Here is a 22,356-nt window from a genome sequence, read left to right as displayed (position 1 = left end):
AAACTTTTGCAGAAAAATGATGTAATGTAATGTAATAATGTTATGCTTGTGATTTCTTATCTGTATTTCCTCCTAAAAACAATAAAAAAAGAAACAGTAAAAACTTTCTTGTTCACTCTTTTGCAGCAAGTTTATTTATAATTTTTGAAAGTTATGTAAAAATATGTAATCTCACTCAGTTTAACCACCTTTTATTTGAGGTTGTTCAGTCCTTATAATGGACAATAAGCTCTGTGGATTTGGAAATGTTTGCTCTTGACTGCCTAAGGGAAACATAATATTTCAGGGGAACATAATTTCTCACAACACCCATTTCACATGGATCACGGAGCGCACAGCTCGATGTAAACAAACTGGCTGCAGCTACCAGCTTATATGGATATGGAACAATCGCTGGCTGATCGTTAACTACGACTGGTGAAGGTGTGTTGGTGAGCCGGGGACACGCTGGAGATCAAACAAACAATGCTGACTTATCCACCAGCTAATCGTGGCTCATGGCTGGCGTGGTGGAGATCGGTGTCACGCGCTACCGAGCTACTTGTTAGCCACAGCTAGAGCCAGGGAGACGCTGTGTATGCTGTAAACTCCCACGGATTACCAGCAAAAGGAGACCCAAGTCTAAAGGTAACGTTTGAGGGGAAGCCCTCTGTGTTGGAGCGTCTCAGTAATGCGTGGAGAACTACATCGCCGTTAGTAAAGTGTTGTGGAGAAAAAGTAAACAATGCTGATTAGCCACTGGCTAGCGGATGAGCATGTTGGGCAAGACGGCAGGCTGCAGGAAGAGAGGAGACTTGAGTAGAAGTACTTTCGAACGGACACGTTGGGACTGGTCGGGAGTTCTGGTAATAGGAAAAGACGAATGAACAGCTTAAGGTGAGTTTGGGAGTCAGAGACACTAATTGGAGGCTGGCATCCAGCTGATGGCAGGCGGAGGTCTGAACATGTGCGGCTTCCTTGTGTTGGACATGATGACGAACTGACAAATTTTATGTATTTTCATTTAATTGTTTATTATTCAAACTAACAAGTACAGCAACGGCGTAGCTATTCTTTTCTGTTTCTTAGTTGAATTAGCGGACTCCATGCTTCCAGGGTGCACCGCTGCCCTCTGCTGGTTCTTTCAGGTTACAGTCATAGTCCAAACGGTAACGTGGAGCTCTTATGTCCCTAAACAGCTACTGTATTTTAAGATGGTGGATGGCCATGGAGGGTCGACCACAGTTTATGTACATAAAAATGTATAATTTGATGTTGAAAGGAATATTTTGAATTAATGTTGGTGAGAAATATTAGTGAAAAAGGACAAGTTTGTGAACTGGGAACACAGGATTTGATAGTAAACAGGTACAAATATCACACACTGTGCCTTTAAAGTAAAATTAACTTCCTGTTTGAGCTTTTTTACATTTAAAAACTTAGAAACTTTTTTACATGACCAAAATTATATGCATTAAAATAAAGTCCCTATTATTATTAGAGTGGGAGTTTTTTGTGTTATACACCTGTTGCACTTGAACACAACCTCTTGGCATAAGAAGATGTCAGTGTGTTGCCTTGGCAATACATTCTGCGTGGCAGAGACTGCGGAGAAGAGAGTCGGCGAGTGTAATTCTTTGAGTTATGCACTGTTGTTTAGCGGTTTTCCCCCTTTTGCTGTGTCACTGCTGCTGATGTATGTCTGCAAAAATTAATAGCAAAACTGATCTAAGTGGCTTGTTCACTGGGATTGGAACACTGCAACATAATTTCTCCTTTATACCGTTATGACATTTCACTTTACAAGGAACTCTTGTTAAAACGACTTGTGTCATCATTACGGGAACGATTCTCATTAAAACAATATTTACTGTATATCACCTTATAACAAAAAACATTATTTATAACAGAAAACATGATTTTTCTGGTTTTTTTTGTGGTTCTTCATTGTACACAGAGCAAATAGAGCTTTTTAGGTTTTACCTTTTGGATCAAAGGAGCGACTGCGCTTCTTAAGGATGCTTAGGTCCTTCAATATCTGTAGCAAGATGCTGCAGATCTTCTACAAGCCTGTTGTTGAGAGTGTAATCTCTTCAGCCATCGTCTGTTGGGGTAGCAGCATCAGAAGCACGGACCTAAAAAGGCTCAACAGCCTAATAAAAAGGCTGGTTCTGTTCTGGGGACGACTGTGGAACCACTGGAGGAGATAAGGCAAAGAAGATTCTCCAGAGAATCAAGAAAATTATGGACAACCCTGAGCATTCTCTTCACAAGACTGTCCGACAACGGAAGAGTGTCTTCAGTCAGAGGCTTCTCCAGTTTTGCTGCAACACTGACCGCTACTGGAGATCCTTCCTGCCAACAGCCATTGTAATATACAACAACTCTTTGATGACTTGATTATTATTATTATTCTGAGCTACTACAGCAATCAGTTTCCCTCTGGGATTAATAAAGTATTTTTGAATTGAATTGAATTTAATTGAGAAAAGGAGAAGGTGGACCCAGGACTATGAACAAGGACAAAGGTGTAAACACATTGGACCACTAATCGGATGTGCCCATCAATGGAAAAGGTGTGGGCAGTAGGGGGCGATATCATCCTCTGCTGCCTGCAGATACACAGAAGTGTCGCCACTAACATCGGCGGTTGGTCTGACGAAGGCAGCAGTGGATGCTGAAACATTTCAGCAATGTTAAAAACAAGCTCTATTTGTTCTGCGTAATGAAGAACCACAAAAAATGAAATTGGATAGAAAACACAGAACCAGAAACGAGTCCTTTATTTGTTTTTCCTTTCACTAACGGGAATACACTTCTGTAGCTTTGAATCTCAAATTTGTGAAGCTTTGCTGCTTTTCAATCTCACAAGGGAAACACGAAAAAGAGGTTTTTACTTTAAATAAAATGTAAATGGAAAAAGTGATAAACACCCTACAGCCTGATTCCAAGTCAAGTGTGCAACCATTTCTCGTGTCCATGATCTATTTCTGCTTATAAATTTTTTTACGTCCAAAAAGTTCCTTTAAACATGTAAGACACAGAACTGAAAGTTCACAATGACTCCTGTCAATGCCAGCTAAGATAAGTCCTGCTGCTCTGACTGCCAGTAATGTGCAATCTCCAAGTAGCTTAGCGACAGCTCTCCTTTCGTCTTCCATTCTAAGCCACCAACGGGAACAATGGGTGAACTGGCAGCTACAGTTCTTTTCATCCACTATGAAAGAACTGAGCAAAGTTCAGAGGAATTACAGGAATCTGCTCAGTTATACACAGACGGCCTCGAATAGGCACGATAACTGAATCAGGCTCAGAAATGTTTACTCAACTGCCTCGATGACGTGGTAGAATTAGCGTGGCTATCGATGGTCAGCAACACGTGGGAATGTTTAATGATAAAAAGAACAGGGATGTGTCATTGGAAATAGATGGGATTGCAATTCAAAAAGTAAAAGAAACTAAATTTCTTGGAGTTCTTATTGATGAAGACTTGTCATGGAAATCCCATATTAGTTACAAAAAGGTAAACTTGCCCATTCAACATTCTATTTAGACCAATGTGCTGTATATTCAAGCTTAAAGTGATACTGTGCAGCTTTTTCCTATATTTAAATCATTTTCTTGAGTCAGTATGTGTTAAAATTACCCTTGACAACCAGATTATTCTATTCGTGTTCTGGAGGGCCAGTCTCCAGCATGTTTTAGTGGTTTCTCTGCTCCAACACACTAGATTCAGTGGTTGAATCACCTGTGCAGCAGCTCATCAGGTTATGCAGAAGCTGTTAATTACCTGCTGACTGAACTCAGGTGGGATGAAAAAGAGTTAAAACTAAAACGTGCTGAATATCGGCTTTCCAGGCCCAGAATTGAATAAACCTGCTTTACAGGGTAAATTAAATGCCACTCAGACCCCTACATTCCCTTGTGGCCAGAATACCGCACTTGCAACTTTGGTTTGGTCTGTTGGACTTAGACAAAATGTAGCTGACAAACCTGGGACTGCAGTCTGCTACCAGCATGGTTCCTGCATGTTTTAGATCATGAACATAGCTGCTTTGTTTAATTTAATGATGAACTGCTCCTGCAGACACAAATGAAGGCTGGGGAAACATTTCAGCAGATGGTAAAAAGACGCATGCACAGCGAGGAGATACGCTTCCTATTAACCACAGAGAATGAATAACACAAGGAGGTGCTAAAAGCAAGCAAAACTGCTAATTGTGTCTGTAATGAACACGCCTTCTTCCCCGTTTTTGGTGCATGTTCATGGCATGTTATGGTGCCAAATAGAGTCCTGACAGGGTTAATGCAAGTTTATCTGTATTTTTTAATTTTATTTTAACCTTTACTTGGCAGTATCAAAATGAAATAAGGTCTGAATTTTCTACTATTGCTAGAATGCTCTTAAAAATCTGTGAATGTAGCCTGATTTGAACCTTAGAAAGTCAGATGAGTAGCAATTTTATTAACACTGAATAATTATTTCTCTCTTTTAAACTGATTACAACAAAAAGAGCGAGTGATCTTTGCACAAAACTGAAAAAGAAGTTGGAGGACACAACGTACTGGTGAATTTGCTTTAATGATTGCGTCCCTCAATCAAGTATTTAATTGTGAAGTTATGCAAATGACCCTACTGGCACACTGCAGGACCTCTGCAGAGCAAAAGAGCCTAAAACAAAGTTTGGAGGTACTGAGTTTCAGTGCTTTAGTGCACCACATGAAAACAGATTTTATGGTGAACCGTTATCAAGAACCAGTGAAGGCCTGCAGCTAAAGCTAAGAGGAACGTTAACTATGTGATGCAGAACATCTGTCCCGAATGCAGTTTGATTCTCCTATTTCATCTCATGCTGATAAATGGAGAAGTTGTAATGAATCCTTGAAGGCTCTGTGTTCTTTCAGGACATTATTTACAAACAGATTGTCCTTAGTAATTATGTTTGTTAGAGTTGTCTTAAAAAGAAACCACCACTGAGCTGCAGAGAATAGAATCATAAGCCCCGAGACCGAGCGATTGGATGAGGAACGAGCCACCCAGAATTCTTAGACCATCATCTATGAAGCAAATCAGTTCCTGGGGAAACTGATTAGACCAGGCTCACAACCACAGGCAACCTAGTGATTGGCTGAAAGGGCTCATTTGCATGCCTCTCTCATCTCCAGCAAACTCTCAGGAAGCACCAGTGGATAAGGTCACTGGTGTCAGTCTGCCTGTGTGCCAGCTAAGTGTGTAAACAGATCAAACATGCAACAGCCATTTAAGCAAGTCCACAGGGCGCCTGTGTTCCTAATCATCTGGACAATCATAACTTCAAATTCATGACAGAAGTGACTAATTTTCTGGAAATCAAAAGCATGAAAGAAGTAGTAAAAGCACATTTTAAAAACGCACGGCTTAATATTGGATTTCCAAACACAAATTTATCTTATGTGGGAAAAAAGGCTTTGGACCTTTCAGTTTCTTAAGTACAAGGAATAAAAATGTCTCAGAGTGATTAAACGTGTTGCTGATCTTCAACCTTTTGTGGAAATAGTTAGATTTATTTTTCTTTTCCTAAATATTCTTTATATTTTAATCATATATTTGAACCTATTTCAATGTCTGTATTTGGAAAATTATAAACCTGAGATATTGAAAAGAAGTAAGCAACAAGTTGATGCATATGTAAGGTTATGAAGTTCATGGTTTTCAACTCCATACAGCTGCCCCCTGTGCACAATAACACCGTGTAGGAAAACCAAGGTCGGGTGTTCCTCAGACTGTTTACATTCCAGGAGAAGAGTCCGAAGGAGAAGAAGAAACTTCACTTAATCAAAGTACTTTATTTGTGATTAAAATTATTAAACACAACAGATGTTGATCAACAATAATCAAGTGAATGATCTGTGAAATAAATATGTCATGAATTATGTTTAATGAAAACAGGACTACGGCACAGACATACTGATCCTCATCTCCATAGAAACGCATGACACATTGTTCCAACCAATCAGAGCTTCCGGCTGCCGCAGGAGAATCTGGTGTTGACTTCAAGTGTCCAATCCACTTTACTCCAACTTTCAACAATTCAGAGATATAAAACAAGGCAACGCCATTTTAAGTCAGTTCCATTTTGACTTCAGTTCTATTCACCGTCATCCTAAAGAAAAACGCAGCCTGGCCAGATGTGTTTTCTTCTTTAAACTAAGAACTGTGAAGCGGGAGATTTTCGTCGTTTAACAACCAGAGGACATCCTTTCAAAATAGGAGCACCTGCTGACGCCGACGAACGGTACCGGGGTCGACCCTCCAGACGGGCTTTGAAACGTTGTGATCGCTGCACCGACAGCTCCAGCGTACATCCGAGGTCTCCAGACCTGGCATTTCCTGATCTATCTGGGAGACCCCCACTGGGTACGTACACGGCAAAATAGCGGCTCATGTCATCACTTTATAAGCCTCGTGATATCTAGTCATAACAAAGACGACCAGATTCAGTGACGTCAGCCTAGAGAACCTGAACCAGACACACACACACACACACACACGCACCAACACAACATCCGAATCCATTTTCATTCATCACAGAGTTAGTCCTGGTAGATTGTTTAGAATTTATAATTCAGAAATTAAAGATTCTCAAGTGATCCCATCTCTCTCTCTTTTCTTGTCTCAAAGTCAATACAGAGTGTTTAATTAAACTCCCTGATGATAAAAACAGCCTATTCTTCTGTTTATAAAAAGTGAACTACCTACAGTGTATTAAAATACAACTTTAGATAGTTACATCACTTCAATTCCGTTACATATGGCGAGCCAGCCAGGAGCCGAACCTAGAATCTTCTGATCCGCAACCACCACTACTACGACCAGTCATACTGTGCGGGTTTACCGACCGTATACGTGGATGGCAGTGCTTTTCGGCACAGTTCTGCGCCTAGTGCGGGCGTGGGTGTCGTCTGGGTAGACGGTGACCGCAGGGAGTCCCGATGTTACTCTCTGGGTGGTAAGACCTCACATTATGCTGAAGTGGCGGGGATCGTGATAGCGCTGCGTAGCGCTAAGGACCGTGGCTTCTGTGAACTGGTGGTTTGCACTGACTCGGACTACGTGCGTCTCAGTTTCTTGTGTCATCTACCAACGTGGAAGAGTAACGGGTTCCAGACCGCTAGCCGGAAGCCCGTCAAAAATCAGGCCCTCTTCAGGGCGTGTGACATTCTGGTGACTGCACTTGACATGCACATTTACTGGCATAAAGTCAAACTTTAGATAGTTACATCACTTCAATTCCGTTACACTTAATTTAGGCACAATAATATAAAACAATAGTTATCTTGTATTAAATAAATACAAAGTTGCCTGACTGTTATATCACAGACAATATTGTCTGGACACTTTTGGAAAATCTTGGAACATTGTTGATCATGGACTTGACATGAGTCATTATTTCTCTTACAATTAAAGGTAGAGTAGGGTCTCCCCTCTGACTGGTTACCCCGGTTTCACACCGGAAGCATCAGCAGTGCAGGCTAGGGATGGGTACCTTTGACATTTGAATCGATTCGGTACTAATTCCCGGTACCTAGGAATCGATACCGGTACTTAACGGTACCAATTTGAGATACTTTTGAGTGTTTATTATTTTAATTCTCTTTTATAATTAAATATATATTTTGCTCAATATATAACAATATTTGATAAATATCACGATAAATAACATTCAACTGTTTGTATTTTTGTCAGGGTGCGCTGGTGAGTGGAGCGGAGGTGAGGATCCAAATGCAGGGGAGAAAGCAGGCAGGCAGGCAAACTGGACAACTGAAAGGGTTTTAATAATTCACGCACGCAGGACATGGAAACAATGAAGCAACAGGAGACAAAGGACTGGAGGGGTTTAAATACAGGAGGGCTGGGAGCTTGGGTGATTGGGAAACAAGAGGCAGGTGGGAGCAATCAACAGGGACACAGGCTGAACCAAATCGAGAGACAGGACAGGGTGTGACAGTACCCCCCCCCCCCCCCACCCCCCACCCCCCCTCAAAGGGCGGCTTCCAGAAGCCCACAGGAACACAGAACAGGGCCGGAGGAGGGGGACCCGGATGGAGGGCAGAGAGGGACAGAGGGCCCGATGATCAGGAGGCAGGGACCAGCAGAGTCCGGGGGCCTGCACCCAGGGCAGAGGAGGCAACGATGACGACGGGCTCTTGGGGTCCTGCGCCTGGGGCAGAGGAGGAGGCGACAACGGGCTCTTGGGGGCCTGCGCCTGGGGCAGAGGAGGAGGTGACGACGGGCTCTTGGGGGCCTGCGCCTGGGGCAGAGGAGGAGGCGACGACGGGCTCCTGGGGGCCGGCGTCTATGGCAGAGGAGCTCTGTAGACTGGGCCGGGGACAGAGTCTCTGCAGGCTGGGCCGGGGACATAGTCTCTGCAGGCTGGGCCGGGGACAAAGCCCCCTGGACGGGCTGGACCGGAGACTCGTAGAAGAGCTGGACCGGATACGGTATGACCTCCAGAACCACCGTTGGCACTGGAGACGGTGGAGACGTCGGACTAGAGGGAGCGCCAACCTCTGGACAGGAGAGAGCGCCGACCTCTGGACAGGAGAGAGCGTCGACCTCTGGACAGGAGAGAGCGTCGACCTCTGGACAGAAGAGAGCGTCGACCTCTGGACAGGAGAGAGCGTCAACCTCTGGACAGGAGAGAGCGTCGACCTCTGGACAGGAGAGAGCGTCGACCTCTGGACTGGAGAGAGCGTCGACCTCTGGACTGGAGAGAGCATCCTCAGACGAGGCAACTTCAGACGAGCCGACTTCGGAGGAGGAGGTGACGTTATCGGACGAGCCGACTTCAGAGGCGATGTCATCGGACGAGCCGACTTCAGAGGCGACGACTTCAGAGGCGATGTCATCGGACGAGCCGACTTCAGAGGCGACATCGTCAGACGAGCCGACTTCAGAGGCGACGTCGTCAGACGAGCAGACTTGGGAGGCGACGTCGTCAGACGAGCAGACTTGGGAGGCGACGTCGTCAGACGAGCAGACTTGGGAGGCGACGTCGTCAGACGAGCAGACTTGGGAGGCGACGTCGTCTGACGAGCAGACTTGGGAGGCGACGTCGTCAGACGAGCAGACTTGGGAGGCGACGTCGTCAGACGAGCAGACTTGGGAGGCGACGTCGACGGACGAGCAGACTTGGGAGGCGACGTCGTCGGACGAGCAGACTTGGGAGGCGACGTCGTCGGACGAGCAGACTTGGGAGGCGGCGACGTCATCAGACGAGCCGACTTCAGAGGAGACGTCATCAGACGAGCCGACTTCAGGATTGGAGGCGACGTCATCAGACGAGCCAACTTCAGGATTGGAGGCGACGTCATCAGACGAGCCAACTTCAGGATTGGAGGCGACGTCATCAGACGAGCCAACTTCAGGATTGGAGGCGACGTCATCAGACGAGCCAACTTCAGGATTGGAGGCGACGTCATCAGGGGAGACGTCGTCAGGACAGGAACAGGCGTCGACTTCAGGACAGGCACGGGCGTCGACTTCAGGACAGGCACGGGCGTCGACTTCAGGACAGGAACGGGCGTCGACTTCAGGACAGGAATGGGCGTCGACTTCAGGACAGGAACGGGCGTCGACCTCAGGACAGGATCGGGCGTCGACTTCCATCGACTTCAGGTCCGGGGGCGTCGGCTTCGGGTCCGGGGGCGTCGACTTCTGGTCCGTCGACTTCCGAACCGTCCACCCCTGGACCGTTGACCCCTGGACCGTCGACCTCTGGTCCAGAACCAGAACCATCTGCTTTGGGGTCAGAACCGTCTGCTTCTGGGCCGGAACCGTCTGCTTCGGAGCCCGAACCTTCTGCTTCTGGGCCGGAACCGGAACTGTCTGCTTCGGGGCCCGAACCTTCTGCTTCTGGGCCGGGACCGCCTGCTTCCGGACCGGTATCATCAGCTTCTGGGCTGGAGGCAGAGCTGCTGCAGGAGGAGCTGCCTGGCCAGGCTGGACCAGATGCGGTGCGACCTCCTGGACCTCCGCTGGAACTGGATGCGGAGCGTCCACCGGGACCACTGCTGGAGCTGGCTGCGACAGAGCAGGTGGTGCTGAGAACTGTGAAAGCAGGGAGGACAGACCGTCCAGCTGACGCTCCTTAAGGCTGAGGGTCCAATGGAGCTGGGCCAGCTTAGCCCGGAGATCGGCGAGCTCCACTGGGTGAACACCGGGCTTGCTCGTCTGGTCCTGAGATGAGGAGGATAGAGCGTCCAGGCGGGATTCCTGGAAGCTGATGAGCTGGCGGAACCGGCCAAGCTCCGCCTGGAGACTGACGAGCTCAGTCAGCTGGGCTGTGGCCAACGCTCCTCCCTCTGCAGATGACGGAGACGCCGATTGGGTCAGAGCCGGAACTGCTGGTCTGGCCGGGGGCTTGTCCAAACTGCTGCGCAGAGCAGGGGCAGCGGCGGGCACACAGCTCCGTCCCGGAACACAGGACTGCGGAGGGGCCCGGCGTCTCTCCCCACGCCGTGGACCAACGCCGGGGGAGCACACAGCCAGACGGGTGCCCACGTAACTGGAGTGATCCGAACGCATCTCTCGATCCGATCTCTCATCAGGCGCTGGGAGGGTGGAGAGGAAGGCCGAGGGTACACGCCGGCACCGTCGTCCGCGGCGAGGCGGAGCTGGAGCTGGAGAAGCCGGGTGGTGGCTTGGAGCGAGCCACTGGAGCAGATACTCCCACGGGAGAATCTCCCCGCTGGATCCTTCAACGGGTTGCTTCATTCTGTCAGGGTGCGCGGGTGAGTGGAGCGGAGGTGAGGATCCAAATGCAGGGGAGAAAGCAGGCAGGCAGACAAACTGGACAACTGAAAGGGTTTTAATGATTCACGCACGCAGGACATGGAAACAATGAAGCAACAAGAGACAAAGGACTGGAGGGGTTTAAATACAGGAGGGCTGGGAGCTTGGGTGATTGGGAAACAAGAGGCAGGTGGGAGCAATCAACAGGGACACAGGCTGAACCAAATCGAGAGACAGGACAGGGTGTGACAATTTTAACATCGCCCTTGTAGTTCTATAAGCTGATAATTAAACTGAAGCAAACATCTTTACTGTGAACTAAATTTACTGTGTATCTTCATTCCTTTTGCCGTCTTTTTTCATTTGATTTTTCCTACTGGGAAGCTAGAATTTCCGAGGAAAACGTGAACGCACCATTAGCTGATAACAGCGGTGGCAACGGAAGCTAACATATCAAGCTAACGTTATTTTTAACAGTTTATTTAACAGCTGGAGCTGATTAGAACGACGATGCCTCACACTTAGATCGTTGCCACTGGTTTCATCTTCACCCAATCACCCGTCGCGTTTAGTAAAGTGAAGCCAAACTTTAGAGCGCTTTCATGTTCTTCTAGTCGGAAATTCGGAGTTCCGACGAGAAAGCGAACGCACCATTAGTGAAACGGAAGCTAACATATCAAGCTAACATTATCTTAAACATTTTATTTTCCTACTGGAGCAGATTAAGATGAGGATGTCTCACTTAGATCGTTGTCGCTGGTTTCATCATCACCCAGTTACCCATCACATTTAGTGAAGTGGACCCAAGCTTTAGCGTGTGTTCTTTCTACCATGCTGCTCTGTTTACAACTGGCTCGCAGTGAGCGACGACATAACGCTCTTGCGCATGCGCAGCTGTCTTGGCAAGTTCTTGTTATGAAGGACGGGTACCGAAACGAGGCACCGTTTGAAATGTCGTGAATCGGTGCTCGGTCGGTACTATGGAATTCGGTCAGTACCTTAAAAAGTACCGAATTCGGTACCCATCCAGCAACGTAACATTTCTATTCAAATAGAATCCATTTTAGTCTTTGGGGGCAATTCAAACCAGCCGCAGCGCAGCAGATTTAGGCATGTCTCAAAAGCAGCACACGGCACCTCACCGCTAAATATCGGGTTCTATTTTTGACGTGGGCTGCTTCTGGGATGCGTCAATTTCCACAGCTAACAAGAAATCACACATGGTTTCAGTGTAAAAACCCAGTGATTTTCTAAATAAAAGACTATTACAGTGATGCAATTTCATATCTAAGTAGATTATGTCAATACGTGGGAACTAACAGTTATTTACTCCCAGCATCATTCCAGAAGTGCAGCGGTGTGTTTTTCATGGCTTTAATTCTGGTCAATGGTTGAGGAACAAAGTCACATATGACATCAAACAGAGATATCAAGCGTGATTCCTTCTTTTTGGTTTAATGGTGAATGGCATAAACAAACTAGGAACTTTGAAGTCTCGAGAAATTTTGTGATCTTGCAATCTGCGGCCAAGACTCTCCCGATGCGTATTAGACCACACTGAAGCTCGCAGGTAAACCGTACAGTGTTGCTGATGCTTCCAGTGTGAAGTAGGGGTTAGGATAACTAGAAAACTTTTTTTGAGGAAACTACATTTTGATAAAAGAAAAAAAAATTAAAGTGCCAACCCCATTCCTTCAGGACTCCCCCAAAAGCTGCAAATCCAGAATACGGGAGAATGCAGAATTCAACGGTTTAAATAGTTGATGCCATCATTCAAATGCTACCCTACCCAAAGGAGTTAGCTTCCTGTTCAGCTGCTCCAAGCTGAGAACACATCATTTGTACCCAAAGAGGGGTACTCGTGAGAAGGGAGGGATGTGAAAGAGGAAATTTGATGGATGGATAAGCATCCAGTCATTTAGAATGGGACTTTCAAAATGATTGGTTCTTCCAGGATTAAAACAATTCTTTTATTTTTGACAACACTTTTAATTTATTTGTTTTTAAATTGATCAATTTCACCTGTGTTAGCAACTTAAGCATTTTGCGTGTTGCCAGCAATAAAATCAAAATAAATCAAGCCAATGTTTAGGAGCAGCTGTGCTGTCTTTATATTATACGTACATTATTTCACTAAATAATGAAATAATGTGATGAGGATCTGATCACAACAACTCTGCTCTATGGGTTACAATATGTGAATCTGAATTTAGCCCAACTATTCAACCAAATGAGTTAAATGGCAGCCATAGTTATACCATACATAAACAAACAAGGTTGCAGTGTGAGGTATTTTCAACAGCTGCAAACTAATTCAACTGGTAAACCGTGTTCAAAGAGAGTATTATGCATAAAATTAACATTTTCTGCCTTTTTTCGGTGACGGGAGGTTAAAACAAGGATTTGCATCACAAAACAGGTAAATATCTACATATAAAAGCTACTTAGGAAAATATGAGAGGAAAGCTAAACAGTGTAACAAGTGGTGAAATTATGTCAGAGGCTCTCAGCTTTCTTCAGATTAACATTTTAAATGAAACGCCGTAATTCGACCTAAAATGATTTGCCCTTTGAACATTTCCAAGCTCTAAAAAGTGCTTTTTTTGTTTTCATGAAACTGTGTACACACACTAGTCATGTGCTTCTTATAGCAGACAATGAATGCAAGACTCTTTCCTCTGAAGTTGCACACAGATAAAATCTAATTTTGTCAACAGGGAGTATAGGATTGAGGGCATGTTGACATTACTGTCGGAGGACAACCATTAATGCCACTTAGCTGCTGCCGACTCAAAATAAAATGTCACTGATAGAAGCAATCAATGAGTGAAACTCTTAGTGAGCATTCTCACTAAATATTACTGGAACCCTCGGCTGATGCAACTTTACACCATCAGCTTCATGTATCATTCTTAAGTGATGCAATCTGTAAGAAACTTTACCACAGACATATTTTTATGTGAATGACACAAACGGTTTTACCAGATAAAGCCCCTGCTTTGACAAACGGTACACAATGTTCATCTGCAGAAAAGCCACTGCACTTAGTTTTACCTGCAAACTTCTTAATGTATACTGTTTGTTGCAAAGCAGAAACTTAAACATGACTGTAGATTAGATCAATTTTAAGGCATTTACAGAAATCTGAATTTACAGGTCCAAAATAAAATGACACGAAGAGAAAAGATCTGTCTTTTTCATCGTTGTGTTGTGAGAATAGAAGCACTTCCAGGCTGATAAAGGTTAAAATGTTTGTTTTGATACAAAAATATCACACACGACTGATTGCACAAGACTAACTCTTTTTCATCCTACAGTGGTGTTAAAGGTCTCAATGCCATCTGGAGCATTGAGAATAAAAAGAAAATCACTTCTGAAGATTCCCATTCTAATTGGTAAATATTTACTCGCAGCAACTCTCGGTGGGCAGGCGCACAGCGTTTAATGAATCACCAAAGCCTCTGGGCTCTTCAAGCTTACTTTTAGCGTGTTTCTAAACAAACGCGGCTTGGGGTTGAACTATTGATGACAGCTTGTAAGGACTGGAACGAGACACTCAAACAGCAAAGTCGTGCAATTACTTTCTCATCGCCACTGCCATCGTGTGCAGGCGTGAACGAGTTTGTGTGTCCTGTTAGTGCAGATTCCTTCTAAGGAAATCTACAAGATGTTTGTCACCCTGTCTTGATTCTGATTCATGAAAATAAACTAAGTCTGACTGTCTAGACACTCTGAATTAGACATGAAGAAAGAAGGATGCTCCAAAAGGAGATGCAGGATAAAAAAGGTCTGGGTTTGTGAATCAGAGGAGCGCTACTGCTGTAAAAGAAACACAGCAAATCAAAGCGTTTTGCTTTCTGTTGGAAATGTTTACTTTAATGTTAGTTTCTGGGGACTTATAGCATGCACATACTTATATCCATGAGGAATATGTGACAAATCTTACAGTTTTCATTCCAACAGATGACCCATATATTGTGTCTTTGTGTGCATGCTCGGTAATTGTACCGCTTCATGCATGCCCATGAGTATGTACGCTACTTTTATACTTCTGATTTTCATTGCTCGTCTTTGAATGCACGTTTTATGTATCCTCACATGTACACCTGCCGGTCTTTGCTGGTGCCAGTTTGTCCAAATGTATCAGAAATCTTTGCTGATGTGGACCCGTGTGCTTGAGCTGCAGCAAGGACTTGTATCCTGATGCTCGCTGGTGTGCATTAATCTCTGCCGCAGCTGCACCACGTCGCCTTGTGTGCTCTGCTCCCTATCCCTGACCCAGTATACTGTGTGATCCTGCCTACAGCCTCATTTGTCTCCATCAGGGGACAAGCGAGGTTACGACTCACCAAGGCGCAGTACGTCTCGGGCGGATCTCCACACGTGATGTTTGGGGGGTCGAGGGCCACTCGTAGGTACTTTGTCATGTCGGTGGCTTCTGGCTGACAGGCCATGTAGTCCCATGCCAGGCCCTCCTCTGTATAGATCTGCGACTTGCACACGTCATAGTGTCCCCAGGCTGCTGGGTAATGTTGCATAGCGTGTGCTACACTGGTGCACACAGCCTGCAGGGTGAATAATATAGGCCAAAACATTGCTGATCTTTTCTTTATGGTTTCTGTACACTTTCTTTTTTGTCTCTAAAGCTGCTGCTTCTTCTCTGGCTGTGTCTAGTATTTTTGCAGGTTTGAGCAGCGCAATCGAGCATTTAGAAACAGCATCTTGCACTTGAGTGTGAGCAGGTTGAAGAAAGGATTAGCCTCCATTCAGTTTTTGTTTTTTCTGCCTTTGATTGCCACCTCGTCTGACTGGCTGATGAGATGTGCCAACACGTGCACTTCCGTGGTGGTAATCGCCAATGAAAAGGTCAACCAGTGGTCAGAAGCGATGCTCAGAGGGGAGTGACACCTCTCAGATGTCAGCAGACATTTGATCTTGATCCTCTGTCAGAAACGCTGTTTGCATCTGGCAGCATCCTGAAGGGAAAGAGGAGAACACCCTCTGGTTAAACACAACAATCACGTAGAGATGTTAAAGATATTTGTGATGCAGTGAAGAAATGTTGACATTTAAAAAAATGCAAAAAATCCCCTATAATGAGAGGAAATGCATCTCGCTGTCCACACACACACACACACACACACACACACACACACACACACACACACACACACACACACACACACACACACACACACACACACACAATCATGGACGTAATTTTCACTTTAGAAGTGTGGGGGGGGGGCATGGGGGGGGGTATCTTTACAGTATGTTCTAACTGTAAGTTAGAACATACTGTACCTACAGTTGTTTTCCGCTTCGTCCTAGAGCTCAACCAGTGTCAATGTAATATAGCGTAATATTGTTTTTGGATGGTAAAAAGTGCAGGGGTCAAAACTTGACTTTGGAAAAAGTGTGTGTGTGTGTGTGTGTGTGTGTGGGGGGGGGGGGGTACATGTCCCCCTTGTCGCCCCCAAAATTACGTCCATGCACACAATGCAAGGTTTGCATGTTTCAACATAACACCAGATAATAACCTTGCCAAAACCACTGTGTGCAAGTCAAATCAAGCTCGCTCTGCAAAGTGCAATCTCCATTTGATTTTCATACAGAAAGGCTTATTTCCATGCATCAGCTCATTGCGTTTAAGTTATTGCTTTTTCAGACTCTTCTGACTCCTTGACGTGGAGTTGCGGTTGTCGAAACACCTACAGAGACGTCGAAGGCGCATTTAAGTAAAATTGGGAGACAGAAGTGGTTTATTTGAGGGATTGTATGTTTCTCAGAGCTTTCACAAGCCATCAGTCAGGTGGGCCATCCTCATCAGGTGTCTTGCATCAAGTCAGTTGAGACCTACATAGTCTTAAAGTAAAAGTGGTGTGCTGGGGAAGTGTGATGAAGTGGTGTGACTTTTAGTCAGATTGAGACAAAAAAAATTGCATTATAATTGGATACATATGCTGACTTTTTTTTTAACCTATTGTAGCGTCCAGCAATGGTCAGTTTAGGTACAGCCTTACCTTTCACCATCAATTCAACATCTGGTCAGAAAGGATACACAACATTGCTTGTGTTCCCTTTAATGAGTAGGCTTCACACCAGCTGGGATTCAGACTCATGCTAGTCTGAAAGATAAACAATAACGTTCTTTCCCCAAGGTCCCATCTCTCTGCCTCCAGAAGAAAGAAGAACTCCAGTTTGAATCAGTTGCTAAATTCAAGATTGACTTGACAAATCAATATGAACTCCTTCTATGACTTATAATCTAGATAATCATTAAATAAACCTTTGTTTATTACTACTTATGATAATTATAGTATAACAAAGTGCTTCATTAGCCTGTGCACACTGAATGGATGTGATATCATGTTTGTCTACTAGAATCTGCGATGTGTTCACCATGTTTTGAAGACAAGGTTCCACACCTGAATCCACACAATAACAAGTACAGGTTAAGTTAAGACTACAACACATAATTAACCTTTTACCCAGATCAGAGCCTCCAGATCAAAGAGGGTTTGTTTCTGAGTTGTCTTGGTAACATCTCTCAAACTTGTCAGCGTCTGATTGGCTGTCCAAATCATAGCAGATAAACCTTAAAACTAGAACATCCTGAGAGATTCAACAGTTCTAGAGAATCGCTCAGACCGGCTATCTGTAGCAAAACCTCTTTAACCATCAAAGATTTTGACACGTCGTCAAAACCTTTTTGCTCCTTCAAAGCTGATGAGCAAACAGTTCCTGCAGAATAAGCTAATATTGTGTAGACTCCTTCAGAGTCCCAGATGCGCAGTTCCATCCATCTGTCGTGACCCGAGACATCTCTGGACTGAAAGGATCGGTACCACAGTATTCTACAGCCCTCCGGTGCCAACGGTCATCCAACCTCTGTGACTTTCAGATCCACCAAGAGGGTCTCTGAATACGGGTAATGTAGACACACCGATAGTGTCTGATGTGGGTTTGTGATAACAATCAACCTCATAGTTTAACACAGACCAAATTCTTTTACATCCAGAACTCAGCTCTCTGAGATACGGAAGTTCTGACCAACATCGCATCCACACATAGGTTCCAGACATCACCTTTAGCTCCATCCACTCACAGTACATAATAGTTAACCACTTTGTCATGTTTTAAATTGTTTGTAAAATAAATTCTTACTTTTATAAACTTGACTCTTTCTTGAAGTAAAACGAAGTGTGGTTGATCACTGAAAAAGCAAAGAACCTAGATCTTCTGAATTAAATCCTAGAATCTTCTGAATAATTACAATAAAGACCTTGCAGGTTAATATTTTATATTCATATAGAATATTACATCTCCGCTACACTATATTCATCATTATACAGACTTATCCGGTTATGGTGAAACACACGTTACTTCCTACTAACGTGTGGAAGGACAAGAATTTAAACCTTCTAATTTATCCTGCATGTAGCAGAATCCATGCCAGTTTTAATGGTTTTGGATGGTATCCCTGGCAATTATAACATCAGCTTGTAAAGCACCTTTTAATTACACTCTAACTCTAACTTATCTGCATTGCCATCCAGACTGAGCAGACCCTTCAGAGTAAATGATGTCACTGATGGCAGCCTTCTTTTGACAGACCTCGAGCAGCAAGAAGAAAGAGACCAGAGCAAATAAAAGCAAGAAGGAAACAAATATCTGCTCATGTCAATCAAGAAGCCTTCCAACAAGAGACCAATTACAAATTTGATAACACAGCTAGAAATCTGAGTGATGAATAAGCAATTTATTTCACTGGGATGTGTATCAAATTATATAAATATAAATGTCAGTCTCTGATCAAAGATGCACCGCGAGATGGACCGCTAATTTCAGATGCTCATGCACGGACACTCTGTCCCATCATACTCCATCATCCTGTTTCACACAACACCAAGGTTGACTTTTGTAATGTCACTAACTGAGTTAGGTATCAGCGTGGGTAGTGGAGGCCACTTATCAACTTCTTTCTTTCATAGGTAACATAAATGAGAGACAACGACCGAATGCACATTTTTATGCTGAAAAAACAACTTCTATAAAACATGCATCAGGTAGGACACAGAAAGGACGTGTTTTCTTTATTTTCTTCTATTTATCTTGGACTCAGTTCACGCTGAAGCAATAAACATCAGTCTTGGCTTTTGTTTTCCGTGTCCTCACGTCTGCCTCACATTCAAGAAACCCAGAATGCCATAATTTCACCAGCGAAAAACATGAGGTCAGATTCTATATTAAAAGTCATGAATTTTTAAGTAGCTCTCTATATGTAAGGAGACGAAGAGCTAAAGGTTATCATCTCACCTCTCGCCCCTCCTCCTCATTGCTTTCCCTTCACTTGTTTTTGAAACACCCCCGTGTGTCCGCTTGCATTCCCATCCCCCGGGCAGCTCAAGCATAGCTGAGTGTTTTAAAAGTCAGCAGGCAGTCGTGCCCCCATGGCTTGTAATGGTTACAAATTCCCAGCTAGACTCTTAAAAATCATGCCAGACATGCTTATTTTACAGTGATCCTGTCTGAGTGAGGCTTTCAGGACCAACCCAAAAAGGGAACTGTCCATAGTGCTGAATTCCTGGAAATGTGTTGATTACAACAATCACAGCAATTGTGCATGTACAAGTCATGTAGGCAACACTAGCCAACGTGTTTCCTGGTATTCATCCCGAAACAATAGCTGTCTTTTGTTTCCACCCTGTGCAGCTGCTCAGGTTTTTTCGATGAGGACACACATAATCACCCCTGTCATTGTGCTTATTGATTTAACTGACTTCCAAGAAACAACTTCTGATACACTGCCAATGTGTGCAGACTGATGCTTTGTTTTCTGGCTGATGGGAGCAACAATAAATGGGTTAAATTCTTCCAACGCTCTGTGAGAACAGACCCCTCAATATGAGTCACAGCGGGATCAACTGGCAGTCAGAAGGAAACATGTTTTTCTCTTCTTTAAGAAGACCTTCGTTTATTTTGTCTTTTAGTCTTCTATTATTAGTCATATATTATTTGTCTCCCACCCCCTGCATTCACTTTGGTTATCTAGAAGCACATAAAGCACTACCGCTCCACCTTTAACTGATTGAACACCCGCCACATTAACTATCTTGTTATTTGCATGCTTTTCTGCAAAGAACAATTTCTGTGAAATGTTGTGAGTGATGTACAGATATCCGTGGTCCCAACAATATCCATCCATCCAGCAGCACAGGGACGCATGACATCTGCAGCCATGCATTATTCAAAGTTCTTCTTCAGGTCATAGCATTTAAAAGCACACGTGTCTGAAACACATTAAAATCCTGGATGTCTATCGGAGACCAAAGCTACAGTTATCTAGCTGATTTGCAGTCAGGTCACCAAAGGCAATTGTTTGGCAAAATTAAGAATGTTTCATCCTCAAAGCTGGCACCTGATCAGGTTACATAGAAGTGAGCTTCATTTTTTTATGCAGCTAGTCTAATTTCGTTGACTGTTTGTGATTTAAACGGTGAAAAAGATTCTTATTTGGATTGAGAAGCTCCTGCTGTAAAACAACGAGCCTTTCTCCCGATCAGGGGAAGTCTGACCATGCTGTAGAGCAGGAGCATTCAGCCTTTCATCCTTTATAAAACGCTCATCCCTGACTGTTTTAACACAAATTTATAATAACAAATCCGTTCACTTCAAATAACTTTTTGCGCGTGCGACAGGCACGAGGTGGTCAAATGGAGTACTTACATTCGAAAGCGCCCCTGGGACGAGCTGCTCGTTCAACAAGTAATTTACAGAATTCGCTGACAGATCTGAACTCGAAGCTGACAGCCTTTTTGTGTCTTGCTCTATTTAGCAAATAAATTGTCAATAAACGTTAAATTCACGCACAACTCGTGCGTTGCGCTTAAGGAAAAACACCGCTTTCTCCTTTTGTTACAACTTTCCTGTAACTTTCAGTCTTTCTAACGAAGCATTTATTCTTCCAAACAGTGATCCTGGAAAAGATCAGCTGATATTGAAAGCTTCTTTTCCACTAGAGACTCCAATAATCCACGGCTGTTCACGAAATAAGCTTGACTTTACGGTGCCTGGCGCAGTGTTCGCCGGAATGGCGCATGGAGAGAGAAAATAAAAAGCTTAAGTAGCAGTTTCACTGTAGTCCAAGATTTATCCAAGTCCATCTACGCGTAAACAAGCGCTTCCCGATGGAGAGCAACTCTTGGATGGTTTAGGCTGGTTTCTCAGCCCAGCTGAGTTGTGAACAGAGGTGGAGAGAGATAAGCAATCTTTCTGAAATGGAGCCACGATGTCCAGTTACATATGAGCGCTCCGCCGGGTCCTAAAGATAAAACTGATTGCTGATCAATCTCAACTTCTATGAAGGCTTGCTGCTACTTTCTGTCTAAAGCATACTTAGGAGGTTTGGGTAATACATAAGGGCAGCGATGGTATTTATAGTAGACACAACAGAGCGCATGGAGGAGTACAGGGGTTTGATAATTGCTATTAATGATGCGTCTCTATCTAGAGAAGCGCGTACCATGACAACTGAGAAAACGGTAACGTTACATATTCTAATGCAATCTGGAAAACGCAAAAGTCAGCGGAGCATTTGCACGTGTTTCCGGTTGTAAATGATGAACGTTTCATCGAGCGCATGAGATCTATGAGTTTGAGTGAACTCACATGGACAAAAAATAGGTTCGGAGCGTAAATCTGGACTAACGCGCACCCCAGCCCAGAAATTACAGCACATTTAGAACGTAACACGCATTCTAAGGATACAATGGAGATTAGAAAGCAGAAAAAAGTGTGAAAAATATTTTGCTTTTTGTTTAAACTGCAAGGATATCCCATGGTCGTGTGCGCTGATGATTACCAAATACCACAACGCATCGATGCTTTCGATAAATACAACATTTAAGAAATTCTTACCTTACGTACGAAAATGTGCAGGCTGCAGGACTCCTTGTTAAAACCACCAAGAGACGTTGGAGGTTTATGGAGAAGTTTTTCATGATATTTTGGACGCAGAGCTGAAGGAACAAGTGCAAATAGGCGCGGGCGCACTGGTGCCGGGCTCCCCTGGAGAGGAGTCAAAGATGTCACCTTCTCCACTACAGGCTGCCACGCAGCGCGGCAAACAACCGCGGTGACAGGTCGCTTTCAGTGCGCGTTTTAATTGTGCTGTAATGCCAACTGCTGGAGATTACACGATAAGAACAACCGCGCCCTTTTGAAAATCATAACGGAGTAACCCGGATCCCAAATCGGTCCTGAGCAGATTTAAAACAGCAGAGTTGCAAAAACTCTGACATTTTCAGGGGAATTAAATAGTTTCTTATTATTATTGGTGTTTGTAAACAATTCCACCAAACGTCAAACAGCTTTGGAGTTTTCTGAACTTCCCCGTTCCGAACTGCTCTGATCAGCACCACGGACAGCTCCACTGAGCTGCTTGGTTTGATTTTCTCCAAACGATTCTTCAGTAAAAACGCAATCGTTTGATAAAACAGGATTTTTATCACCGTTCTAACTAACAGTTATTACATCCATGAAACTATTAAAACACCTCCGCCCATTGAATCAGCCATTCTCTATAGTAACCTGTAGTTCAT

General features: G+C 44.2%; 1 protein-coding gene across 3 annotated transcripts in view; it reads right to left on the bottom strand.

The window, feature by feature from the left end:
* Window positions 1-21,972, bottom strand: part of LOC107383564 (netrin-G1) — a 108,808-nt gene extending 86,836 nt beyond the window's left edge. The window contains exons 1-2 of one of the 3 annotated variants that reach the window (XM_015956293.3): window positions 21,674-21,972; window positions 15,103-15,729 (exon numbers count right to left, since the gene is read on the bottom strand). In XM_015956293.3, coding sequence (XP_015811779.1) covers window positions 15,103-15,348 — 246 coding nt within the window. In that variant the 5' untranslated portion in view covers window positions 15,349-15,729; window positions 21,674-21,972. Of the gene's footprint in view, window positions 1-15,102; window positions 15,730-20,482; window positions 21,313-21,673 lie in introns of those variants that run through there. The other 2 variants (XM_015956291.3, XM_015956292.3) reach the window with 2 other exon arrangements.
* Window positions 21,973-22,356: the final 384 nt, after the last annotated feature.

Source organism: Nothobranchius furzeri, chromosome 11 (assembly GCF_043380555.1).
Source record: "Nothobranchius furzeri strain GRZ-AD chromosome 11, NfurGRZ-RIMD1, whole genome shotgun sequence".
In the NCBI taxonomy this organism is placed as follows: Eukaryota; Metazoa; Chordata; class Actinopteri; order Cyprinodontiformes; family Nothobranchiidae; genus Nothobranchius; species Nothobranchius furzeri.
This window is presented reverse-complemented; position numbering and strand designations above follow the sequence as displayed.